This window comes from Zootoca vivipara, chromosome 7 (assembly GCF_963506605.1).
Source record: "Zootoca vivipara chromosome 7, rZooViv1.1, whole genome shotgun sequence".
Classification (NCBI taxonomy): Eukaryota; Metazoa; Chordata; class Lepidosauria; order Squamata; family Lacertidae; genus Zootoca; species Zootoca vivipara.
In genome coordinates, this window is record NC_083282.1 from 66,232,982 (window position 1) to 66,260,136 (window position 27,155).

The 27,155-nt window shown below is 42.6% G+C and overlaps 3 protein-coding genes across 10 annotated transcripts in view; 1 reads left to right on the forward strand and 2 right to left on the reverse strand.

The window, feature by feature from the left end:
- PHF20 (PHD finger protein 20) overlaps positions 1–9,275 on the forward strand; it is a 45,457-nt gene extending 36,182 nt beyond the window's left edge. For 3 of the 4 annotated variants that reach the window (XM_035123396.2, XM_035123401.2, XM_035123397.2), the window contains 6 exons: positions 644–819; positions 2,315–2,450; positions 4,491–4,686; positions 5,174–5,573; positions 6,692–6,863; positions 7,909–9,275. In XM_035123396.2, coding sequence (XP_034979287.2) covers positions 644–819; positions 2,315–2,450; positions 4,491–4,686; positions 5,174–5,573; positions 6,692–6,863; positions 7,909–8,051 — 1,223 coding nt within the window. In that variant the 3' untranslated portion in view covers positions 8,052–9,275. The remainder of the gene's footprint in view (positions 1–643; positions 820–2,314; positions 2,451–4,490; positions 4,687–5,173; positions 5,574–6,691; positions 6,864–7,908) is intronic. The other variant, XM_035123402.2, reaches the window with a different exon arrangement.
- Positions 9,264–22,311, reverse strand: SLA2 (Src like adaptor 2). 3 transcript variants are annotated; one of them, XM_035123407.2, is made up of 8 exons: positions 18,336–22,311; positions 16,114–16,262; positions 14,766–14,862; positions 13,702–13,788; positions 13,385–13,488; positions 13,102–13,251; positions 10,899–11,031; positions 9,264–10,460 (listed from the first exon to the last, which is right to left on the reverse strand). In XM_035123407.2, exons 2-8 carry the CDS (start codon positions 16,220–16,222, stop codon positions 10,331–10,333), a joined length of 810 nt encoding a protein of 269 aa, XP_034979298.2. In that variant the 5' UTR covers positions 16,223–16,262; positions 18,336–22,311; the 3' UTR covers positions 9,264–10,330. The 3 variants fall into 3 exon arrangements, with proteins under 3 accessions (XP_034979298.2, XP_034979299.2, XP_034979300.2); XM_035123408.2 differs by having other exon boundaries at positions 10,899–11,028; positions 16,114–22,311; XM_035123409.2 differs by having other exon boundaries at positions 9,264–10,455; positions 16,114–22,311.
- A 137-nt stretch (positions 22,312–22,448) lies between these two features.
- Positions 22,449–27,155, reverse strand: part of NDRG3 (NDRG family member 3) — a 58,811-nt gene continuing 54,104 nt past the window's right edge. For 2 of the 3 annotated variants that reach the window (XM_060277231.1, XM_035123403.2), the window contains exons 14-17: positions 26,289–26,324; positions 26,136–26,187; positions 25,450–25,488; positions 22,449–24,497 (exon numbers count right to left, since the gene is read on the reverse strand). In XM_060277231.1, the coding sequence (XP_060133214.1) occupies positions 24,328–24,497; positions 25,450–25,488; positions 26,136–26,187; positions 26,289–26,324 (297 nt within the window). In that variant the 3' untranslated portion in view covers positions 22,449–24,327. The remainder of the gene's footprint in view (positions 24,498–25,449; positions 25,489–26,135; positions 26,188–26,288; positions 26,325–27,155) is intronic. The other variant, XM_035123404.2, reaches the window with a different exon arrangement.

The following is a 27,155-nucleotide window of genomic DNA, read 5'->3' on the forward strand; positions in this document are numbered from 1 at the left end:
CATTTGCTTAGTTTTGTAGTCCTCAAGAACAGAAGCAACTAACCACCACTACATGCTGGTCTCTAGCGTTAGAATCTGTTTGGTTTAGTGTCCCCTTAGGAACCAGCTTTTGTGTAGATGGAAGTGGTGTAACCATTGCTTCCATGATTAGGCAGTATAAGCAGATTACTATTGGGGTATGGCCAGAGAAAGTACTTTGTGTCAGAAACTTTCCTTCCAGCTAAGGTTACCCAGGAATAAGTCCTTAGTACTTGATGGCAAGCTCTACTGAAAAAGTAAGCATGTGTAGGGTTGTAGTTGCATGTTGACATGATCCAGTCAAAGCAAATCACACAAGACTCATTGATTTCAGTGAGACTGGCTTCCTTTTATTACATTATGTTTCTTGGCCCAGTTTTCAGTCAAGAAATTATGGGTTTGGCTGGGTTTTACCTTACGTCTTGCATTTGTTTATTAATGGATACAGATTTAAGAAAGCATCTGAGTCTGGCACAGAAACACAATTTTAAGCATAATCTGGAATGTGTGAAAGTCTTATCAATGGATATTCTTTTGCTAACATTGTTTAGAATCACCACCTCCTTTGGCAGCTTTCTGGAATTACTCACACAGATTTTATTCCAATTGAATTTTTTGCACACAGAGGATGATACCTTGAGTGAGTCATCTGCAGATAGTTTGCTTTGGAGCGACGATGACTGCAGTCAGGACATTGATGTAACAACTAATCCTGATGAGGATCTTGAATACGATGATAATGACTTTGAAATTGTTCGGTGCATTTGTGAAGTGGAGGAAGAAAATGACTTTATGATTCAGGTACATGGTTGTAGATTGTGAGCGTAATTGAATTAAATTGAAACACATAAGTAATTATCAAGTACAAATTGAAGTTTTATTGATATATTTAAGGATACTTATGGATCTGTATGGTTCTACGTTGCTATATTTTCATTTAAGTCTAGGTTGCACATTTGTAAATAAATACATATATTGCAGTGCTCTCCTGGATGCCCAAACAATACTTAATTAGGAAGATTCATTTTTGCATGTATTATAATAATTGTGTGTGTGGATAGATAGATAGATAGATAGATAGATAGATAGATAGATAGATAGATAGATGAGAATCCTCATTACCAAACCCCAAAATGGTGATGCTGTGGAGCTTAACTGTTACCTAAAATTGCTTTATAATAGAGTAGATGGTGTCAGATATGAGGAACTTTAATTGTTTGCATTTGCCTTTTCCTCTGTTACTTTATGACTTCTTTTATTGTGTTGAAATTATTATCTCTAAAAATTTTCTGAATTGTTCTTACCTGTAACCCTTGCTTGTGCAATTGATGCTTAGGTGAATGCTAATGTAGTAGCACTTAGAACAAATTCTTAAGATTTCAGAATGACACAGAGCTCTTTGAATCTTCCTAAGAAAACCCCCAAAATTCCATTACTGTACAAACATGTTGTGCCCCCCTCCCTGTAACTCAAGGTTGTACTTTGCTTGTGTAAAGAAGGGGTGGGCATTTTTCACTCAGGAAGCTGGAGAAATAAGCCCCCCTCCCTACCATCCAAGTTTACCTGGCTTGTTAACTATAATGGTGGTAGCGACAGAGGATGGCCTACTTTTCCCATTCTGATGCCTGGTTTGGGAGCAGGTAGTGATGTAGTCTTCTTATTTAACATAGTCCTGAGGATGACATATCTCAGTGCTCCTGGTATCTGACTCACACGCCAGCCATTCAACTGCTGCCAGAGGGAGGGAGATGCAGGCTGAGAGTTTTGAGATTCATAAGAGGGAAAGACCAGAAGATCCTGGTGGAAACAGAAGATCCATTAATAACACAGGAAAAAATGGGATTGGATTCAAAATAGTTTTGTTTATTGTGCAAAATAGTTTGCTATGCTTAGCTTGATCCAGCAGGTGTTGAGGCCGATTTGGCCTTTACTAGTTCCTAATCCACAAGACTATATGTCGTATTTTCCTTCCAAAGGTGTTACATTCACATGGGAAAACTTAGGTTTGTGCTTCTGACATAATTTCTCTATAGATATATTGACCTGATATTTCCTGATTAATTTTCTTGCTACTTGATTTCCATGTTGCATAGTCCGTAATTTTCCGGTTTAAGGGAAAAAAGAATAATTTCCCATAACAACTCTTCTCTTTTTCATTTATTCTGTTTGTAAAAGAAATATGCACCAGCAATATACAGTCATCTATTTAGGCCTCTAAAATACCTTTAGTGTGTGTGTGTGTGTGTGTGTTGCATACTTTGCATTGATCTAATTCTGTTTATTTGACTTACAACAGTGTGAAGAATGTCTCTGCTGGCAGCACGGAGTCTGTATGGGTCTATTAGAAGATAATGTACCTGAGAAATATACCTGCTATATTTGTCAAGATCCTCCAGGTACAAAGATTTCTGAGGTTGCAGAGTCTTCTAATAGTATGTAGTAATTATTATTATTATTGTCTGTCGCTTTTAAATACAACCTATTTGATTTTGTTATTGACTTATCTCCTGTTAATTTGCAAGTTTACATTATTATACATCTGAAGTGATACATTAGATGGAACTTTGTTTTCCTTGTCATTTAATTCATACTGTTTGGAGCATTCCAAATGAAACCACTTATAATGATTGTAATGGAAGTGAGGTAAATAACTTTTTACTCCCTTTGTTCCACGACTGCCATTCTGGGTAGTCCAGTAGTGCCAGAGGCTACCAGGCATGTTCCTTCTAACCCCAGATGGCTGTGGTATCCAGAGATCCAAGGCAGATGCTTGCAAAGGGGAAGCAGAGATTGCATCCAGTTTATATGGTCCTCCCTCTCATAGCACACACACAGCATGAATCAAGTAACTATGAGAGGTTGGAATAACCCTGAGAGTTTGGGTTCAAATGCATTCAGGACCCCAACAGCTACATTTTATGAAGACTCTTAAGAATAGAAAAGAAAGGAAGGGGGCAAATGGAAGAGGCAGAAAATAACAAAAATAACATTTTAGTTCAAGTCTCATCTATTCCAATATAGCTACTTTGAGAAGGGCTTCTGGTCTCCTCACATATAGTAGCAGATTTGGCAACAGTCATCTTTTAAAGAGTTTCTGACCTAGCTGGGTCTTGATTGACAGGTGGCTGTATCCAGCCAGTCAGAAGTCAATTGTTTCCCTCAGGGAGGTGGCTTGACACATTCTGGAAAATGCATTATTATCGGCCAAATCTCCATCTCCCTGCCAGACAAGAACCTGTACTTTGCATATTCTGTACTTTGCATATTCAAAGGGAGATGTGACCTCTCCACTAAGGGAGAATGAGCAATTCTGGGCCCTCACTGCAGTGACAGTTGTATATAATAGCATGTGAAAAGGGGGTTAAACTGACCAGTTTTCAGTCTGTAGGACTTTTGTCAGTGTAATTTCTACCTTTTGAAAAGGGAAAACTGTTCTTGTGCCTCTAGTATCGTATGATACAGCTGTGTAGAGATGGTGTCCAGAATACACCACTGTAGCAGGCGAGCCCAATTCTGGCTTTTCCCTTCTCTTGCACTCCTCACAAGGAGGGTGCTGCTGAAGCCAAAACAAACTCACCATCACAGCAGCACCTATCTTTTCATTGCCATAAGGAAACAGGTTTTGTGTGCAGTGGCAGCAGTAGTTTTCTCCTCCCTTGGAGCCAAGGATTTTGTGTGTTTATATTCAAGTGCAAAGATGTGGTTAACTAAGTTTTAGATAAAGACTTATGTGCATGTGTTTATACAGAAGAAAGTTCCACTATGTTCAGTGGGCTTACTTCACAGGTAAGTATAGATCTGATTACATCCTTTGTGTCTTTTACCAGCTTCCAAGCCAGTCTGGTGTAGTGGATAAGAGCGGTAGACTTGTAATCTGGTGAACCGGGTTGGTGTCTCCGCTCCTCCACATGCAGCTGCTGGGTGACCTTGGGCTAGTCACACTTCTTTGAAGTCTCTCAGCCTCACTCACCTCACAGAGTGTTTGTTGTAGAGGAGGAAGGGAAAGGAGAATGTTAGCTGCTTTGAGACTCCTTTGGGTAGTTATAAAGCGGGATATCAAATCCAAACTACTACTACGTCTTCTTCTTCTTCTTCTTCTTCTTCTTCTTCTTCTTCTTCTTCTTCTTCTTCTTCTTCTTCTTCTTTGACTGGCTTCAAATGAAATTCTGCATCATAGGACTTGCATTACTTAAGTTAAATGATATCCAGTTCACTATTTAAAAAAAAAACCAAGAGAGAATTTTAGTATTACTAAATGTCATCCTTGTTTGTGGGGAGTGTTTTTTCTTTTTCTTTTGCAACTGTGCTTTAAAGTTGACTTTGTACTATTCCTTTTTAGAAGCTATGGTACTATTATTTGGGGGAGTGGGGGGAAGAGAATAAAGATTAAGTAGAAGAATATGAGAATTTTTTGATCAAGAGTTTTCATATATTTACTTTTGTAATCTTGCCCTCTCATTATTCTGCTTCAGGTAAGAGATCCAGTTTGAAATACTGGTATGAGAAGGAGTGGTTGTGCAGTGGTCACATGCATGGCTTAACATTTTTGGGAGAAAATTATTCCCACCAGAATGCTAAGAAAATAGTAGCTACGCACCAACTTCTTGGGGATGTGCAAAAAGTGATAGAAGTACTGCATGGACTTCAACTGAAGATGAGCATTTTGCAGTAAGCATTGTTTTTGCAAGTTCTCATTTGAATCATACCGATAGTTTTTTGAAGAAGCAAGTGTGGTTAGCATTGCAGATCTCTGTTGTGTGTGGTGTTCTATACTGTAGATCTAAATTTATAATGGGCTAGTGTGGACTTGTTGCTAACCCATCTTGAGAACTGGACACAGTGAGCTTCCATCTCATGTGCTCCCCCCTCTTCTAGTATAGCTGCAACAGAAGAGTTCAGAAACTGTAACTTTCATCTTAAATTAACCACAGCTGGCCATGCCATCCAATCCTAGACAAACTGATCTCAACTATAGTTAGTTGAAATAAACCAACTTTAAACCATATTTTATTAAGCCATAGTTTATTGACTACAGTTGACTGCATACTTGACCGTAGTTAATCTAAGCAGAAGTGAAAACTTCTGATGTTCTTGGAGAAAAGGAGTCTCTAAAAGGTTTTAGTCTTGACTTCCACTTATTTACTTTTTTCACCAGAAGCAAAGAACATCCTGACTTGAAGCTCTGGTGTCAGCCTTGGAAGCATCTTGAAGTAGATGAAAAATCACACAGCATGCGCCTCATTCATATTGATGAAAACTGTTGCAAAGAGGAGACTACAAGTTACAGAACTTTTAATGGAACCATTGAGAAACCTTCAACCATTCCTTCTGTAGAGGAATCATATATCACTAGTGAACACTGTTACCAAAAACCTCGAGCCTACTATCCTGCTATAGAACAGAGACTTGTCGTGGAAACCAGAAATTCAGACATTGATGATGGTGTCAATAGGATAAGAGAGAATGGAGATGATACTATAGTAGAGAGATTAGGATGGGAGCTGGATAAAGAAATACACAAGTTTGAAACTGAATCGAAACATAACTACTCTAAGGTATGTTGCATTGAAGTATTTCTGAGTTTCAGCAGCTGGGAAAAGGAAAATCTTACCTCCAACACAAATAGATATGACAATCCCTGCACAGATTGTATACTGAGGATGAGGGAGCATACTGTCCATACAACTTGGAAATTCTGAGTAGTTGCTAATAGAAATAGAAATAGAATACATTGCTGGCCAACAATATAAAATAAAATGCAAAGGTGAGAATTGCAGGCTGTATCTAATGCTGCTCCTTGCACTGACAGAAGGCTCTTTGATCAATTGTAGAGGAAACTGGAAGGGAAGTGATTTCCCCCACATCTTAGACTAGGCATCCCCAAATTGCGGCCCTCCAGATGTTTTGGCCTACAACTCCCATGATCCCTAGCTAACAGGACCAGTGGTCAGGGAAGATGGGAATTGTAGTCCAAAACAACTGCAGGGCCAAAGTTTTGGGGTGCCTGTCTCCAGAGGTTCTCTTTAACACCTTAAAGTAGATTTTGGACGCATACAGAGGGCATCACCAGGAGGGGATATCGGTAATATCATCTCCCTCCCTATTCCACTGGCAAAACTGCTGAATCAAAAAGCCTTCTGTCAGCACAAGGGACTCCAGTTGATACAATCTGTGCAACTGAAAACCCTTCACATCGGAAAGTTGTGATGAAATTTCAGAGTATAGACTATTTGTCAGGAGAGCTGTATAGAACTAATGTGCCTATTTATTATTTAGAAAGGTTACATTCTGTTCTAATTTGGGTGTCCCCCTTTTTTAAAAGAAAAAGAAAACAGTTAATTAGCTTTCAGAGTGGAAGTATTTTCTATATAATACAACCGTATTTGGTGCAGGCACCCTGGAAACCGGCAGCCGCATTGGACATTCAGCTTCCGAAAAAAGTTCGAAAACCGGAACACTTACTTCTGGGTTTTCGGCATTCGGGAGTCAATTTGTTCATCAACTAAGCCGTTTGAGACCCAAGGTTCCACTGTATCTATTTATACTCTGTCTTCTGATCCAGAAGTAGCCCCATTTGTAAAGGCAGATTATTCAGTAAACCTTTAACTTTTCCTTTAAATTACATTGACTGATTTAATGCCTATAAGCATCATTAATTTGTGCATTGTGATAGGTAAGAGAAAAAGTCACATCGGAGGAAGCTATTGAAGTAAAACTGCTGGAGAAAGACAAGGAAGGAGTTGTGAATTCCCAGCTGCAGTGGCAACTTAACCTTTTGGCCCATGTTGAGTCTCTGCAAGATGAAGTTACTCATAGGATGGATTTAATTGAAAAGGAGCTGGATGGTAATGATTTGTTCTTCCCTTTTCTACAGCCTCTGCCAGCTTACAAAGTAATCTTTCCAGCAGCTGGTAGAGCATGAGACTCTTGATCTCAGGGTCATGGGTTCGAGCCCCATGTTGGGCAAAAAGATTCCTGCATTGCAAGGGGTTGGACCAGATGACCCTTCCGGTTCCTTCCAACTCTGTGATTCTATGTAACGTGTAAACACATTCAACCTCTTTCCTAATAATGCTTTGGCATAGCTGCCATGCTCAGAATTTGTATTGTCATTGAGCTATCCACCACAGCCCAATATATGTCTTTCCTGTGTAGCCATTGCCACTTGAAATCTCAAGAGTGTACTTGGGAAGTTACATTTTTTTTGCCTTAATTGTGCACCACTTTATAGTTTTGAACCCCATTTGCCATTTTCTTGCTCATTCGTCTAGAATGAGGACAGTCTTTTGAAGCCGTCACAGTCTACCTGAATTTTCACTATAATAAATCTAGATAATTTGGTTTCTGGAAATTTGCCTACTTCAGTGTTCATCCCTAATCCAGGTCTGTGGGTGAAAAGGTTAAATAGCACTGGTTCCAAGAACACCATCATTCCATAGTGGATAAGTGGTGGGAGCTTATTCCTGTTCTCTGCTTTCTTTTTAGCCACTTACTAATCCATAGCACCGCCTGCCTTTTTACTCTATGACTTTACTTACAAACCTTTGGGGAACCATCCTGGCAAAAAGCTTTTGGCAAGTCCAAGCATTTAATCTTACTGGGTCACCACATCCATGTGCTTATTGGCAGTCAAAAGCATTTCAAAATTTGATGAGGCAGAACTTTCTTCCCTTTGTAGAACCCATTCCGATTTGTTCTTTTTATATACTTAATTATGTTTTCTAGCAGATACCCTGGTACAAACGTTAAGCTAACTGGCCTGTGATTTCCCAGAGCCTTTTTTAAAAATTGACATTTTGTTGGCTATTTTCCAATCCTCTAGTACAAATTAGTTACCAGTGAGTGACTGATGTGTGCACATTTTTAAACATTATTCTTTTTTTCTTCCAGTTTTGGAGAGCTGGTTGGATTATACTGGAGAGCTGGAGCCGCCAGAACCACTAGCTAGACTCCCCCAACTCAAACATTGTATAAAACAACTCCTCACAGACTTGGGCAAAGTGCAACAAATAGCACTTTGCTGTTCCACATGATACTGGAGACTTCTACGTGATGGCTGGGGCGCATCACACGAATTGATCACTCTGTGTTAAATGGAATAGCATGCTTGTTGCATGTGATGCAGAACTGACTTCAGGGAATTGTTTAGGGACAAGGGTCACACTTCTGAAAAGTGATGGGGTTGCCCTTACCTTTTGTTCATTTGGCTTTTGCTAGGCATTCTTAACATTATGGAAAGGGATTTAGTCTTGTCTTCAGAGGCTAGGAGCAGGCTGGTAATAAGACTTTTCACTCCTTGTATCAAGTTCTTGAATTCAACATTCATGTTCTTTGCATACATACACTGACAAAATTGTGCCACTGGAGAACAAAGTTCTAAGAGCCAAAAATGATTAGTTGACCAAGGCTGTAAAATTACTTTCTGCATAGTTTGTTTAAATAACTAGTGCACCAGACAGTCATACTTTATTTCTAATGGTTTATGCATAACCACAGTATTTAATCAATAGAGAAGATATCATTTTCAAGCCTAGCAAGTATGAATGTCTAATTTAATTGTAAACTGTTACAAGAGGTTTGCAGATTATGACCTGAAACTTGTCTACTATTTTGAAGAGATGTAGTAGAAGGTCACAACTTGGTTGCACTTCTTTTCTTAGTAAATGATTGTTTTCCGTATTTATCATGTCATTGTAGCATGACTTAAGGTACTGGGAAACCCTTTTTTGTTGTTGTACTTCTGTACATTCTTGAATTTCTAAATCTGGCCATGCTGTGCCTCTCATGACCTAGTGCTGATGAGACACCCTCATGGCAGGGGACAGGACGGTCGGTGAGATATAAGGTGTACTACAAATTCAGATTTGTCTGTGATGGACACGGCGTAGTTTTCTACCCTACTGTTAATAATTGCCATTCCGGTTATAGATTGAAAGTAGTCTTTTTCAATATTATAAACTTTCTCATTGTAGAGACTTGTAAATGTGTGGTTTTGGGAATCAGTTTATTTTATATTTGTGTAAATGGAACCTCAAGATCTATGCATGAGGTACTGTCCCCAAAGCATGGGGGCATTATGTTAAAACAGTATGTTTCAGAATCCCTTTTTGTACTTTTATTTAGTTTCCTTATTTGTATTATTTGTGAGATCAAAGTGAAAATGCTGCTTATGTTGAAGCTACATTATACAGTACCTTTTGGAAACATTGGTGTATTGTAAGTATTCGTTATGTTTTTTAAAAAAGTTTGCCTGCAGATCATATTTCCATAATTGATTTTTTTTGTGTGTTGGACAACACCTGGGACAAAAGTTACTTCAAGCTGGACAAGAATGGACTATTTTTCATTGATGGTGTTCTGAATGTTGGATTTTTTATTACCTTGATATCAGTTGTTTTGACACCACCAAAGTTTTAAAATTAAAGCACATTTGTGAGTTGAAGACCTGTTAAGTGACAAATTGATAATTATGGATATAAATCTGTAATGTTTATATGCTGCAGAATTGATTATGTAAATTTCAGTTAGCCAATGTTTGTCATAGGAGTAACAATTACTTCAGTTAACATTTTGACCAGCTAATTTTTTCAGAAAGAATTATTACACTATTCTGAGTTGAAACGAAGGCTTTTGTGCCAAGACTAATTTCAGGGAATAATTTGTCTCCAATTTATTGGCACTTATTGATATGAGTGTAACATCTGTACAGCAGATAAACTTATTTTGCTGTAATAATTTGGAATAAAGCTTATGTGACCATTAAATGACACCTGGCTGTCTCAAAGTAGCATAGTGCTTGTGTTATGGGAGTGTTCACAGCAATATTTAGTTACATAGCCAACACCAAATTTATATATTTCCCATTGTGAACAATGAAGGTGAGTGATTTAAAAGTTGTGGTGATCTGCTGATGTTTGAGTGGCTTGTGGTTCTTCTTCTTTTGCCATGTAAATATCCTTTACAGATGTTGAGCGAAGTGAACTTTGCTGAAATGCAGAGCTTATAGTAGTCATAAATATACAGCCAAGCTTTATTATTTAAAAAATATTATTATAAATACATATATATAAACTGTAGTCCTCATAAATGAAGCCCATCAAGCCCAAGATGAGGCTGCCATTTTGCTGAAGCTGAGCAGGTCTGGGTTTGGTCAGTAGTTGCATGGGATCCACATGATGGAAGTCCAGCAGAATATATTTATTAAGTAGCTAAATTAAACTATAAAAACTATAGAGAGGTCAGTACTGAAGTCCTGTGTTCCACATTCCAGAAATGCTTCCCAACAGTAACCTTGAGTGTATTTGCATCTTTCTCACTTTTCACTGATTGTGTCCTCTGAGGGCAGCTCTTCAGTCATTAACAGGTAGGAAGTGACAGCTTCCCTCAGGCCCAAGCTAATTGGCGAGTCTTCTGATAGCGGATTTTCTGCCAACAAGTCTGAGCTAGACAGGAGAAAACATTGAAAGATTAAAATATGCTGTGAAGCAGAAGGATAAACATGCTTCTCTTGCAAAGATGTTCTCATTATAGCATTCTGGTAGATTGTTCCCACACAAAAGCAGGCAGACTCCCCCACTGCTTATCCCAATCATACCACTATCAGAAACTTGCTTTTATCTTTTGTTGCTATTAGCAAGTGCAACCAAATGCTTCTCTTGCAGCAGAAGTATTTACCCACTACAGATTAAATGGTCTTACGCTTGCTGCAACCAGTGAATCATCACAGCAGCGACTATCTGCAAAGATTGCTGAAGGATGCCCGACCAGAACGTGGTTTTGAAGGCTGATAGTGCATCAACTTGAATTCAAGCAAGCCAGAGCCCAGATAAAGAGACTGCTGAGTTCTGTGCTAGAAGAAAAAGAGGATAATAACAAAATACCTGCTGATCTCCTCCCAGTTGAGAGCTGGCTTCTTTACTACCATTGGTTGGGAAAGATTAGACTTCTGCCACACTGTAGAGCCTTGGATGAAACACGGCTCCTTCAAGCAGCAACATAAGCCATCCGCAGCTTCTGTGAACAAGGAGGAAAGTGTCTCCTAATCTTTGCTTTCCATGCGTAGTCACTAGGTATTCCAGACCAAGCGCATAGTAGTAAACAAAGCTAAACTTCACTGATCACCACATACTTTGTTCAGCCTTGCTATTTTAAACCAGTGTGTTGGTGGCAGCACAAGAGGTGAGGAGCCTTTTCCAGCTCAAGGGCCACATCCCCCTGGGGGGCATCTTGGAGGTTGCATGCCAGAGCAAAAGATGCAGCTCCTAATTTTGTGCAGTAGACTGACTTGCGTGTAAAGAAGGTGGAGGTTTCTACACACACACACACACACAGGCATTCAAGGCATGGTCACAATTCAAGGATACATCCTAGCCAAGCCAAAGTACTTGGAAGGATGGAGAGCAAGCTTGTGAGTCAGACAGAAGCGATTGGAGGGCCCACCACCACCACTTTAGCATGAGCAAGGAAAAGGTATCCTGTTGCGTTCCTCAAGGCAAACAGGCAGGCTGCAATTTGTGTGAGTGGCAGCACACTTGCACACCACCCAGAACTAGTTTCACCAAGAATAGGATTGAAACCCATGTGCTGAATGAAGTTGAGCAGTGCAAAAAGTACAAAATAAGTTTGGTATCAAATTGTGATTTCTCATGGCCAGGGAAGCTCAGCTTTCCCACTCCTTATTCTACAGAAGCAACATGAGCCTCTTTTCCATCTGCTGCCCAGCCAGGACGTTTAGCAGAGGAATAGCAGGCAATGTTGCAATCACGTGTGTGAAGAGCAACAATCCAACCCGTTAAAGTCATGGATGAGGAATTTGTATTGCTCCAGTGGTTAAACTTCCAACTCCTAGCATCTCCAGAAAGCATAGCTAATGGTCCAGAATGATGAGTGTTTGTAGCCTGTTAACATCCAGAAGATCAGTGTTTCTTGTGCATGAAATGTAATTCCCAGTACAAGGTGCACAAACAGAGTCAGTCTGTTATCGTAGACTCGATTCTGTTACGGTAATTCTTTTAAGATAGTCTTATGGCAGCATATACTACAGGCTTTTCCTGCATTGATAGCTGCCGCTTATAGAGCCCTGATGATGCCTCTTAAGTACACATTTGTTTTTTTCTGACAGGAGTGCATGCCAGCTATTCTCTTCTATGGCAGAAAGTAAAGATGTTACACTTGGGTCAAACCTGTAGATATGAGAGATGCCTCTTTCATCAAGAGTCCATACTGGCCCTCTCATTCTCTACATCCATCTATCCCTCACTTTCTAGTGCAAAATGACCGCCTACACAGGTATAACAGATGGACTGGTCCACCTACTTACCCTCTGGGCTTTAGCACAACTTTTTACGCAAGAGGATTTGTCAAGGCCTGACGCCAGTTTTTGGGGAGCCCTTGGGCAGAGGCTGCTCTCCATAGAGCCTCCCAATGCCCTCTGGCATTTGGCCTCGCCTGCTGCAGCCTCCCCTCTCGAGGGAGCCAATGTATCCAACCCACTATGGGCTCCTACGCACTAAAGCAGGGGTCGGCAACCTAAGGCCCATAGGCCACAAGTGGCCCACGGGGGGGGGGGTCATTTCATTTAACCGGCCCCAGAGCCACCCACTTGGTGAGTCCCCGCGCACTACGCTAAACCAGCACAGCATGGGGACTCGCTTTCGCAGCGCCAAAATTGAGTGCGCAGACACAGATGCCAAAAATCGCAGGCATGCACGCGATTTGGCCCATGGAGGGATCTCCACTGCAGTGAACCAGCCCAGGCATGGTAAACCTTGCCGACCCCTGCACTACAGCAACAAGGTGGGAGACTGCCAGCCTCCCCCTTCGTACACTTGCATTCACAGGCTTAGCTGGAGGCTGAGTAAAGGGCTGCTGCTGCAGTAGCAGGGCATGAGCAGGTGCAGGAGTACAGTAAGTGGCTGGCTGCTGTGAAAATACAGCCACCAGAGGGCCCAAGGTGTCAGTCCAGTATGCCAGGTCCTGACACCAGGGCTGCTTTGTAACTACTGGAGGCTGCCTCAAGCAGGAACAAAACAGAATTTAATCTCTCCCTTTTATCAACCCGGAAGCCGGGCAAAACAAAATTACCGGAATAGTACTCCACCAGCTCCTGCAAGCTCGAGAAGGTGAGGCCAGGGGAGATGTAAAGCCAGCCGTTTTCCATGCAGTTAATGCGATAGTGTTTCACGCAATCCCAGGAAGCACGATTTGTGTGTCTGATAGACAAAGAGTAGCAACCTGCATGTGAGAGAACACCCATCAGGCCACAAAGTATGAAATCATCACCTCTGAACTTCCTGAGCCACACACTTCAGCCCACTTTGTTCCCTAGAATTGAATGAGTCAGAAGATTTCTGAAGACACTCAATACCTTTCTTCATTTGGCTCTCTCTGATCAGAAAATAACCTTCAGTGTTGGAAGGCAGCAGCAACAGCTCCTCAGCCTTTGATCGGCTGATGCCTTCATAGAGCCACCTGGAAGAGAAGCGCACACCATTGGTACTGCCCAAAACACTTGTCCCATGCAAGCTAAGACTGGTTCCTCCAGGGATATGCACTGTTCCTTGTGGTTTTAGGCAGCTCTTGGGGGGGGGGCACACATCCTGAACTGCCCTACTGCTGCCCAAATCACTCCCAACCAGACCATTTATATTGCTGCAGCATAAACAGGGAAGCAGAAACCCCTACCCATGAAAGATTTTGGCAACATGGTTGCTGGGAACATCGCAGCCTTTGCCCGTGGTTACTGACTCCACTTTCCACCATTCACCATCTCTGTTAAAAGAAAAGCATATTGTAAAATTGAGCATCAAGACTTTCCAATGACCTCTTCCTTGAAGATCCTCCCTATTCATAATTGAGAATTAGGGAAGGGGGCAGGCCATTACCGTGACAAAAAATACTTATACTGTTTCCAGCAGCTTTCCTTTTTAAATAACAGGGATAAATATGACATAGCACCACAAGAATGTTCAGTCAGTATAAGGATTTCTGCTTATACAGTGGAACATTCTCCCTCTTTCTCTCCCCCCCCCATGCCCCCTAACTGTTCTAGGGGTTCCCCCAACCCTTTGGAGCAGATATAGGGAAGAGTGGAGGGGAAGTCCCATCGCACAAGCAGAAATCCTTGAGATGAGGGGATTCCTTATTTGGATAGTACCCAATGTTTCTGTTTCCTTAGCAGCCCAGATGGATCACACAAAATTTCATCATACAACATGAGGTCTCATGTGCTGGGGACCATCTACACAAAAATGTTTTTATATACTACTGTATTTGTATTTCTGTGATGACAAATGGTTTCTAAAAATTAAGTTTGACTGGCTGACTTGTTTCTTACATTTGTATACCACCTTTTTCTCAAATGAGCTAAAGGTGGTCTACATGGTTCGCCCCTTTCCATTTTCTCCTTACAACACCTCTGTGAGATCGGCTAGGCTGAGGGACTTGACTGGGCTAAGGTAACCCAATGAGCAGGGAATTCAATCACTAGTCTACCAGGTCATAGTCCAATACTGTTATACCACATTGGCTCTCAATTATCTTTTATATATTTTGTGGAGACTCAAGTAGAAGCCAAAGGAACTGGGCCTTAAGGACAAATGACAGAGAGCTTAGCCTTTATCACACATCAAAAAGTCTCAAAGAGTTTGGGCCAGTTCCACAAGGACACCCTTGTTCCACAACTTTGTGTATGTCTCAAGATGGGTAGAGGGAATTCTGTCATTCAGCATCTCAGTGCAAGTACTCACTCAGATAGCAAATTCAGCTGCTCTCCCATCCACAGTATTGGCTCTGCATTACCAGAAGGGAAATTACACACAGCAACTGCTATAGGGGTACTCTCACCTACAAGTCAATAAAGAAAGACATAGTTAACAAACAACTTACAATCTTTCCATGCCTTGAGCTTCCCTACGATGCAATCTATGTGGGGCTGCCCTTGAAGAGTACCAGGAAACTTCAGGTGTCCTAGGAGCAGGATGCACTCATGATAACAGCTGCACTGACTTCTAGTTCATTTCCAGACACAATTCAAAGTGATGGTTATTACCTTTCATGCCCTAAATGGCTTAGGCTCAGGTTATTTAGTTGGTACGGTAAAGGTAAAGGTAAAGGGACCCCTGACCATTAGCTCCAGTCGTGACCAACTCTGGGGTTGTGATGCTCACCTCGCGTTATTGGCCAAGGGAGCCGGCGTACAGCTTCCAGGTCATGTGGCCAGCATGACAAAGCCACTTCTGACAAACCAGAGCAGCACACGGAAACGCCGTTTACCTTTCCGCTGTCAAATATGTCAAATATATTTATCTACTTGCCCTTTGACGTGCTTTCGAACTGCTAGGTTGGCAGGAGCTGGGACCAAGCAATGGGAGCTCACCCCGTCACAGGGATTCGAACGGCCGACCTTCTGATCAGCAAGCCCTGGGCTCAGTGGTTTAACCACAGCGCCACCTGGGTCCCCAGTTGGTACAGTGGCTGATGTTAATTTTTAGAGCTCTAGTTGACTGGGTTTTTATGGGTTTTTAACCTTTCTTTGTTAACTGCCCAGAGAACATTGATGATAAGCCAAGTAATGGCAACAAATGATCTAAATGACTTCCCATACAGAAGCTGTGCAAACCTTCAAATCAACAGAGGAGGCTTCTCTTGACATCCCATTGGTGGCTGGGGCACCGCAAAAGAGCATATTGATTGTGGGACTTCCTCCCCCAGGGAGATTTGTTTTGCTCTCTCTTGGCTGCCTTCCCCTGCCTGATTAAGACATTCCCGCTTCACCAGTTAGTTAGCCAGCAAAGCTGAAAAGTGTAGTGGCAGCCAACATGGTACCTTCAATATAGGATTGGGACTTCCAATTCCCATCAGTCCTAGCCAAAAACATCACCAATGGTCAGCAGTGGTAGGAGTTGTAGTCCAAGACTATCCAGAAGGCACCACTTTGGATCATCCTTCCCCCACCTGGTACCTTCCACTGTTCTAGATGGTCCCAAGTTAGCAGTGGCCATTCATTTCAAAGGATCTACCCAGAGTAGGATTAGCATTGGATGCAACCCAAAGCTTTCTATGTCCAGGGACCGGTAGCACAGAACAAACTCCCACCTTGTGGCCTGACACCACGGCTGAGGACAAGGGCCTGGCTGTTCTGCACGTTGGACTGTGGGCTTGGCTGAGTAGCAATCTGCTTCCTCCTGCTGGGCAAACTTCCCATCACAGTCTGTCGTCAGCTGGTAGATTTAAGTAATAGTGGTCTAAAAGCACAGTATTGAGAGAGAGCTTTTAACGAGAGAGAAAACAAAGAGGGCCGTCAGCATCTACTTCAAGGTTGCATCCAGCCTCCTGTTGAGCTTCCATTCAGTTGCTCACCGATGACATAAGAGCTTTCTCTACATGCTAAAACTAAATGCTGATCTAGGTTCCCAGCTTGGAGTCCTGTGTCCTTGGCTCCACTCAGTCACATGCTCCAAAGGACCTTGTGCTCGACACCTCTTCTATCAGCCATTATCCATCATTTGCTCTGAACTCAGTTATCTGCCAAGTGCTTGCAGTGTCCTTGCAGTGTGTTAGGGAAATAGGCAAGAAGCCGCAAAGCCCCTTGCTGACTCTGCAAGACATTACTGGCTTCATCATTGGTTTGGTTATTGGTTTGAGTCCGCAAGGAAAGTTAACATTAATAGCCCAAGCAATAAGTAGTTAACCTTGGAAATAGACTCAAAACCAGAGGGGTCATGAGGACATAAGCTGGCCTGGCCTGTGGAAACAAGTAGGAGTTATGCCTCTGTAAAGTATTATAGTCAGGCTAGATTAAGGAGTACTGAAACCTTGGAGCTGTACTATTCTGCAAGACTGCAGTACCAAGAAAAAAAATGGATCTTTATAGTACAAAGGTACGGTACATCATCCTGGTTAAAGGAAACACAACTGGCTGTCTAGGATGCTAGCACTGAGCCCTCTCTTGCCTTCTTTTGTATCTTGGTGGGCAAAAGTGAGCAAAAACCATGAGAAGCAAGTTTAAAATATGAAACTACACTTGCTCAGAGTGCTGTGGTGTTGTTTTTGTAGTCCATGAAAGCTTATGCAACAATAAATTGGTTGGTTTTTATCTGAAAGCTCAGTCAGTAGAGCATGAGACTCAACTAGGTGACCCTTGGAATCCCTTCCAAATCTACAGTTCTACAATTCTATGTATTTCCTTACTTCGTGCATTCCTTTTTTGGATAAGGGGGGCCCTATTTGGGAAACTGCTGTAGGGACCCCCAACCACTTTAATCCAGCCTTGAGGTGCCCAGAAGGCGGGTGATTAACACTCTTCAGTGAAGACTACCTACAGTAGAGGTGAACAGATGGGGAATCTCTGCAGTACAAAACACAGTACAAAAGTGAGGACATGTCACACTCATTTGAAAAGACAGAACTTATTTGCTGCCTTAGCCGTAAGTACTTTGCAAACAGTTTGGACTGTACTGCTGAGAGCACATGGCTAGGATGGCAGAGTTAAGATACCATCCATTTCTAACCTGGTTACAATATATACTGGCTAATCATGTTTGGAAGTGGTGGCTCCACTATCTTTGAAACTTATGTCTCACCCACAGCTTGGAAGCTAAACAGATTACCTGTTGATAAAAGAAAGAGTATTTGAGTAGAGTTTAAGTCCATACTCAGTATGACCAGGCAACAAATATCAGTTCTGGATCTCAGCCCTGGTGGCCAGTAACACAGCTATCTGCCCCAACAATTTAAAAAAGCTTTCTTAAAGTTAACCTGTATTGCTGTTTCTTGTTAGTAGACTAAGCCTCATCATACCTCTGTGGTTTCCACCATGGTACCAGGGACATTCAAGGCTCCTCTTTCACCACTATTCTCCTACTTATCTGAATCCTACAATGAAGTGCACTTCAGCAAAGCATTTCTTCACCTACAGTGGCCTCTTTGCCCCACCAGTCTTCTACTATCACCATAAAATTTGCCAAACCCTTGGTTCCATTTCCCCAAAGCCTAATGGTCTCTAGCTCCAGAACAGTTCCTCCTGCTCCCAGTGATGCGACTGTGAGCACCACTCACCTGTCTATCCCAGCACCAAACGGCCACAGGCTCTTCAGAAATCACAGCAAGATGGTGATGTGACAAGAAGTAAGAATCTCTCTTGTAAAACAGGACCCTTGAGGACAGTTGGTAGGGTGGAGCCCAACCCCAGTTCCCCTGGCTGTAATAGTTTCTGGATAGGAGTCGGAACACTGGGTCGCATTTCTCAATACACAGGGGTGCACCAATACAAATCCAGACCTATTCCTTTCATGAACAGTGTCCAAAGATAAACACACCTGAACAGATCTTCTGCATTCAGTGCTCTTCAGTAGTTTCGGTTCCTTGCTGCAACGTCTTCCAAGCAGCAGGCTGCCCTCTTGTTCTGTACACAAGTACAGCTATTAAAATCCAAGCAGCAGAATCCTCTTGGCCCTTCTTCCCTGAAGCACAGCTTAAGCCAACAGCTGGCGAGTTTGTGCTGCTCTTCTTGTTTGACTGCATGTTCTTGAGAAGAGCTGAATCTCGAGAACCCACAAGCTGCTCAATTTCCTTTTGACGCAAGTGGAAAAATGGTTGGTGTGACAGAAAAAAAAGGGGCGGGGGAGGAAACCACACAGAAAACAGACGCTTCTACAACACTGTTTGACTTTCTTTTACCACAAATTAGAGTCAGGTAATTGTAGCAGGCTAGATACTACCTGTGGACTGGTGGTCAATTATGCAGAATGGCCTTTCTTGTCCCCCCAAAGGGACATAATTCTTCTAGAATCTAGACAGGCAGGTACACACTGTATGGGATTGCAAGTTTTAAATCCAGAAAGTGTCTCATGTAGCGGTGGTGGTTCAGTTTAGAGAACCAAAGGGCACAGATGTGGAGAAGGTGGCATACCTGCCCTGCAGTCCCTCTTCCCGGGCATCTATTTTGCAGCCAGGCTCACACCAGGTATCAGAGCCTGGCTGAGGGGAAAGGGATGCTGAGAGAAGTTGCGATGGAGAAAGCAGCAGGGAATGCGAGGGCTTTGCACTCCTCACAACATGCCCCGTTTACTCCTAAAACGGCATAGCAGGTCCAGGTTTAGCTACCTGGCTCTGCCAGCATCAACCTGCTCAGGTATGTGGTGGCTGAAGAATATTGCTTTAAAATCATTGGATGAATTAATGTTTTCAATTGCTTTTAGAATGCTTTAATATGTTTTAAAATGCTTTTTTTTTTTAATGGTACATCTGTTTGCCTCCCTGGACTCCTTGGGGAGGGGAGGACTGGATATAAATTCAGTAAATAACGACAACAATAGCCCTACTTTGGTCCTTAAGCAAGGCAGTTGGTCGATTAGCTTATAAAAACTTTCATGTGACAGGAGGCCTCAGTACTATTAAGTTCCTGCCTACCTGCCATTTATGAGATTGTATCTTTCGCCGCAGCCTAAAATAAACTCCTATCACCACCACCATCTCCAGGTGGTGGCGAGTATAGACCTCACAACCAACCAAACGCCTCACGAAAACAGAAACAAAGGGTGAAAGAAAAGTGGAGCAAGTGGTCAGTGGAATAAACCTATTTTCTGCTCTTTCAGGGCAATACTTGATGGTATAATAACCATTTTATCCAACTATTTTCAAGTTGTTTTCTTACCATGAGATATAGTTCTGAAAACTCCTCTGCAGTTTCCTCAGTCCCATGGAAAGTAACGTGAGTAGCGCAAATCATGAACATTTTCCACGGGGACTCGTATTTCTGTGTACAGTATTTAGAGATCCTGATGAAGCACTTTGTTCCCTGATGTTCCTGTTCAACTAGCCACAGCCCCCAGATTGCTACATCAGGAAGTTTAGATGTCCTATGTAGATTTTTTAATATACTGTATATATAAAAAAATCATCCATGGACAAGTGGAGCTTTCTGGCAGTATCAGTCATAAGTATTATGTATGCAAAGACCTCACAAAGCTACCCTCAGAATAATGTGAGGCTGCATTTGCAAAGGCAGCACCCAAAGGTCACAAGGGAACATTGAGAAATAGATTGAGGAATCTGGGTTGATAAGGTCTCAGACATATATTCATAACGTATTCGAAATAGCCACTCAAAATCATTTTGTTCAAGAAACCTGAAACCTCCACAATGCTTCTCCATATGGTATATACACCACATGTACATTAGGAGGTCATTCCAGGCGTTAGACCTCTGGTACTATCAATTATGGTTTATGTGTGTGGTATGGAAGATGTACTACCCAGGATAGGATAGGGTTGTGCAGAATTATTAAAACAGCGGAGAGCATTATTGGCTGCTCAGTCTCCACCTTAGACCAAATCTGTATCACCAGGTGCCACAGGAAAGCACTAGACAAATCAAGAGATCCATCGCATCCTGGTCACTGTTTCTTTGAGCTCCTGCCATCAGGATGGAGATACAGAACAATGAAGGCGAGAACGAGCTGTCTCAAGAACAGTTTCTTCTCTAGAGCAATTTTGGCCTTAAATGGAAAGTCTGGACTTTGAAGTCATCTTATTTTTACTTATTTTATTTTGTGGAGTGCCTTATCTGAGTGGATGGAGCTGCCGAGTAATTTCGCTGTTCCCGCAGGGGGACAATGACAATAAAGATTATCTTATCTTAATTCTGTAATGGTGTTAGAGACAAGCAACTCTAATTGTAAATAGCAAGGGAATGTTTCATGAAGTTCCGTGGTAATGCTGTCCCAAGCACAGAGAGCCATACTCTCATGTGATAATTACTTTTGCTCAACCTTTTGTTCAATTTGTTGCTTTTTAGTTACAGAAACCACTCTTTGGGGAAATTCTCTTGCACAATATAAAAGATCTGGAGGTGGGGGAGAGTCAGGGATCTCTGAGAAAACCACACCCACCTGAAGACACCCCCCCCCCCGAAGGTCTTTGCCCCCCGCGGCAGCATAACTCCTAGTGCGTGCTGCTTTCTGTTGTCCATGTGCAATTTTTTTGGGGGGGGGGGGAGAAGCCAGTGTGCTTCTCTTTTTTTTAAGAACTTTCCTGCCTGCCTCATGGATCTCTCTACATCTTAAAGGACCCAAGAGAGCCTTGTTTCTTTCACATTTCTGGTACTTGCCCAAACTGAAATACTAAAGTTTATGAATGGGGACTGTACTAGGTCAAGATTGTGTCATAGCCCTGGGCATGAGCTCAGAGTCCAAGGGTGAGGTGGCTAAGTCTGGAGCAGCTGTACTAGTGCTGGCCTTGAGCTCACGGAGTCCAAGCAAGGACTCTTAAATAGCTGCCTCCTGCACTATCATCTGGGGATCGACCTGTCAATCGTGGTCGACCGGTTGGACATCCCTGCCATAGGGTAATGGGAGTTTCAGCACCGTGTTACCCTTCATTTGTTCATACTCTTCCCTCCACCACCCCAATCTCAAAATTCTGGATGAAATTTACATGCTGTGACTACACAACTAGTGTCTCTTTGATTTTTTAGATATTTTCTATACCTCAGTCTCTCTACCATGGCACTCAAAAACATCTCAAAAATATCTGCACTGCATAGAAACATTGACAGGACACTAGCTACGCTGTCCATTGGGTTTTGTGTTTTTGAACATTGGAGAAACTCATTGTTTCATTTGATGATCAATTCATTTGATGACAAAATCTGATAGTTCTGAGCTCTGGAAATTAATGGAGACTAGTCCAAACATGGAATAAACACACAGAGCCACATTAACAATGAGACTCGATTATAGCTTTATTTAATTGGTATGAATTTTCCCTCCCAAGCAGAATCTTCCGGTTCCCTACTTGAAACAGAGCCGAACCTGGTTTTCCCAAGGATCTTGGCCCCATGAGCCAAATATATTCTGCCACAATATTATGAATAAGTCAGCAGCACATCAGCAATTATTTCACTCTCTTATCAGATCAGAAATCACATACTTCTGGTCTTCTGTGACCCAATGGGAAGCAGAAAAGCAGCAACCTTTCGAATTCAGGAGATCTATATAATCTGGGAACTATCTAGCTCCCAGGGCAAACCTACCCACTTCTATCAAGACTGCTGAATTTGTCATACAATAGAGTTTAATATCAGCCTATGAAAAATATATAAAAAACAGGCCCTAAACAGAGCACGCTGTTACATTATACAGTACACAGATGCATTCCCTTAGCTCAATACAAGCTCAAGACGCCTGCATGATGCAAGCAGAACAAATCATAGACCCAATATAGTCCCACTCGCACCCAGTTTTTTGTAGCAACATAACTGCTTGGGGAAAGGCTATAAAATTGGCTTCCCTGTCCCTCCAGATGTCCAAAACCATAATCTGAAGTCTCCGCTGACCAGTTTGCTAAGTTATTCCCACATATTGCAAACAGCATGTTTCATAATTAAAAGGCTTGGGGATTTCCCATGAGGAGGCTATAGCAGTGAATAGGGAAGTTTGTAGAATGCCAGTTTTAAACCAGGAAAATGGGGGTGGGATTGGACTACATACACTTTAATAGAACTGGCATTGGAATTGTAATGCATCAGTGTCCAGCAAGTTTAGCAAATATAGAATAAATACTTTCCAATTGTTGAACATCAAAATTGCTGCTACATCAAAATTGACATTTTTACCATAGAACATTGTGTGACTACTTGGACCTAGGCTGAAAAAACAATCCTCCACCAATGATTTAGAAATCTATGGTTTCTGATTTAATATATAGTTCACATTACTCAATCATTAAATATGTTTCGGAACCTTCATTTCATTTTTGGAGAGTGACCGTCTAATAGGTGTAATTGACTGCGCAAGTCACTGCCATGAAACAGTCAGGGTAAGATATTTGTATGAACATCTTAAGCCAACTGCTTTCTTCTTCTCCAGCTTGGGAAAGCACTGGTCCTCCCACCGCCCACCCCCAGGGTGGCAGAAGTCAGTCATTCTAAATATAATCCAGCTCCATTTCTAAAGCCTCTATAACCCAGCACTCTGGCTACCGAAGAATGTATAAAATCCCATGTACACTGCTGAATAGGACACTTTCATCAGGAAGAGCTAAGCTCATTAGAAACCTTGCTCTTTCTTTAATTGGTGTCCCAGCAGCCCTGGTACGAGATCCTTTTGCTTGCCTTTCACCCACCTCAGCTATGAAAGACTTACACTTCCCTACAGTGTGAAAATATGAGCATATGCTGGGATGCACTCAAGAGTTCAAACAGTGCAGGATTCAAGACCCACCCACCCCTGGAGTTTTAAAACACTGAATCTTCACCCCTGCCCCAAAGACATTGTAAAGACTGCAGCCAGGAGCCCTAATAACCTTCAGCAGAAGCACGACTAGAAAGCAGTTCTAAGTGCACAAGCCACAGAAATTATTCGGATTCAAAACAAAACAGGAGACCCACCACTTCCACATGGTTTGACAACACAGGAATCTGGGGGGGGGGAGGAATGGCGCCTTCATGTACAGTAACTCTCTCCGTTAGCACCAATGGAATGTTAGCGCAATGGATGCGTACAGATGGACATCTTTTCAGTGACGAGCGCACTGGGGAAGCTCACTTGCCACACTTGTGCCACACACACAATCTCCTTACCTAGTCTGAGCTCAGGAGGATTCTGCTTTTCCAGTTTGAATAGAAGCTAGATTAGCACAGCATTAATTGGTCAGCCCTTGAGTCACTCATAAATGTTCCCCACCCACCCAAAGCATTGCTCTGTGCAGCGCCGATTAGCTGACAGCCATGGCTGAGTCATGAGACCTCCCCACTTTCTCGGAGCATGTTCCAAACAGTAAACAAAAACAAAAACAAAACCAAGACCAAGCAAATACCCGCACAGAAAAAAACCTTTTTGTCAAAATGCTAAACATCACAAGAAGCAGGTTATGTATGTATGAAGGCCAGGAGCGGTGGTGGTGCGGAATAAACGCAAAGCAGACAGCTCACCTGAAACATGGCAGCTGTGTGGTGAGAAAGGAGAGAGAGACTGCTTTGGATTGTGTGTCAGCAAAGGCAGGGCGGAAGTGGTGTTCACCCTGCACAACCAACCCTCCCCACCCCAAAGGCCCACAAGCCCACTCCTGTCTTCAGGAACGTCTGTACGCAGCCTATGTTTCTGTAGCCAATGTGGGGGGGGGGAAGAGAGAAAAGATTCGAAACATAATGCCAAAGAGACAAATAGCTGAGATGGTGGCAAGTAAGATGGGCAGGCACAAGGTTGGGAGGGGGACTTATTAATGCCACATGTTTGGGTGAACACTGGATTCTGGGTGGGTTCAGAAGGGGAGAAGAGGGATTGTCTGGATACAGAAGATGGTTGCTTGCTTAGCAGGATACTTCCATAGTCTGAGGAGCATCAGCTGCTGCAGGAATTCCAACCGCTGCCTCCCCTGGGTTGCTGGCTTGAGACCGTGTTTGGCTGCTCTCTCCAGAGCCAACGCTGGAAGACGACTGGGTCCGGGAGCGGATCAGTCTGGTCATACTTGCAGATGGCACTGGAAGGAGGGAGGCAGTGAAGACCAGAAATAAGCAAGCTTTGTTTTACCGTACTAGAAAAATGCCTTAGAAATGGAAGAAGCGTAAAGCGGAAGGGGGGGAGAAAGTGGTGCTGCAGGAAAACAAATAAAAAGACGCATCACCTTTTTGGAGCTGCCGCCAAGGGGATAGCGCAATGTTTCACCGGCAAATGCAAGTTTCCCAAACCCATGTTTACCATGATGCAACAAATGTGGGGGGCATTGTAAAGGAGAAACAGCAGGTGGGAATAGGTGCTTAATCCCTCCAACCTCCCCTGCAGATACAATCCCACTCAGCTGCTCCACCCCCACATTCCCTAGTTGTGCTTTCATTTTGTACCCCTCCCACTTGAAAGTGCCCTCTCCCCCCCCCCGACATCTGCTGTATGATAGGGTTGCCGTATTTCAAACAGTGACAACCCAGGCAGAAAAGTTGTTGAGTTTTGCCCAATGCTGTTGGACAGACATTGCTAGAGACAGCGGTATTCTGGAAATTCCAGATATATGGCAAACCTATGTATGAGGAAATTCCAGGGTTGAGAATTCCAGTTTATTTTTAGCATATTATTCCATTCTCAGATATGAAAATGAAATGCACGCATATGATTGAGGATGCTTAAGGCCTGATGTGCATAACTGCCGAAGACTCATTGCAATGCAGTCATCTTTCTGTGTGTGCATAAAGAGATTGCTCAAATAGTAGTATAAAAAAAAGCCAGGAATCATAGAATTCACTCCTGGATCATCACTGAGCTGCAGGACCATGCAACAGTCAACCAAATGCAAATGAAACCACTAAGAAAATTGTGGCGCAAGAAGCGTACAGTGGGATGGCCTAAGAATGCAAAATGTCACCAGGCCATGCTAGAAGCAGAGTAACGCATCAGAAAAAAAAGGAACTCAGTCAAACCAGCCACACACTTGTAGGTACCTGACTCAGTGCTCAGGTGACTGAGCTGCACGTAAGGGACTGGAAGCAAAGACAAGAGAGGGAATGGGAAATACAGGTTAGTGTAGAAATGACAGGTCTAGAAGAATGTACGCTGCTTGAGCACCAAGCCTGAACACTCAGTCCTTCAATATTTGCAACATGGTAGAACTTCAGACAATGTGCTTAACACCACACTAGATGACGTGCAAATATAGTTTCTACTTTCTTGGGCCTTTAAATGTCAAGTGATTCCCCCAACCCCAAAATTAATTTCTGTCAATGTACCTTCTTTTTGCTACAGGCACACAGATCAGGAAGACAGGTGATGCAGGAGCTTCCCCCGATGAAGTTACCTGCAGCAAAAGGCTTGATCCAGTTTTGAATACAAGTACAGGGCTGCCAATATAACCACAGGATAGACCTTGGCAATTAACATTTTCCTTTCTGGAACTCTCCCAATTTAACCCACCCACTGAGGAATTTGGGGATCTGGACAAATATGCCTACAGTTCAGACAAGGCCTTCTTCCAAGTCCAGCAATATGCATGGACCATATTGGCCAATAGCGAAAAACTCCAAGTCTCAATGGGGAATTTTTTTCCCTATCAACAGCCTAGTGGGGTCTGCATGACAGGTAATTCCCAATCCTGCCCTCTGTGAAATAAGACAGTGTTGTTATAACTTACTGTAGCCCATTCCCTGCACGAAATACTTGAAGGCTTCAGTCAGTTTCCCAGGCTGAAAAAAATAAATATAAATATAAACAAACATAAATATAGCCATATTTATACCCCTAAAAGCATAAAAGATGCAGGAAACCCACTAAAATGACAGCTCACCTGAACGACTTGAGGGAGCCCTCCACAGTCTGCCATCTGCAAGAAGAAGTGGGGAAAGAAGAGAGTCAAAACCAATATAAAATGACATTCAGCTAAAAATGCTGAGCAAACAAATGAAGCCTAAATTAGCCCAGCAAGTGGTGGATTATAGCATCAAGCTGAGACACAGTGTCTATTTCCAGCAGACATAGCTTTAAATTGAAGTTTTCTCAGGGAAAGAAAATGAATGGCATGCTGAGACGGGGAGCCTTCAGTGACATTAGCCACTGGGGAAGACGGCAAAAGGGAAGTATATTTAATAGGGTTGAGGTTAGCCCTCATTTCTGGATTTGGACTAAGAGGAAGCACAGCTGTTAACAAACCCATTCCCTGCTGCCATATCAGTGCAGCCTCCAGAGTACACTTAAATGCAGGTATACAACTCTGATTTCTTCCTCTGTCATAACACTAGAACTCAGGGACCTCAAATGAAGACTTAAGGCAGACAAAAGAAAATACTTCTTCATACAGGGCATTGTTAAACTATGGCATTCACTCTTGCATGAGATAGTGAAAAATATCAACTTGGATGGCTTTAAAAGAGTATTGCACCAGTTAATGGAGAATAAGGCTACCAGGATGTCACAATTGCTATTGCCCTCTGGATCTGCTTACATGCTTCCCATAGGGATCTGGTCAGCCATTGTGAGAACAGAGTTATGCAGTGTTTCTCAACCAGTGTGCCCCCAGATGTTTTGGGACTACAACTCCCATCATCCCTAGCTAGCAAGACCAGTAGTCAGGAATGATGGGAGTTGTAGTCCCAAAACATCTGGAGGCACACTGGTTGAGAAACACTGGAGTTATAAACTAGATGGGGCCTTTGGT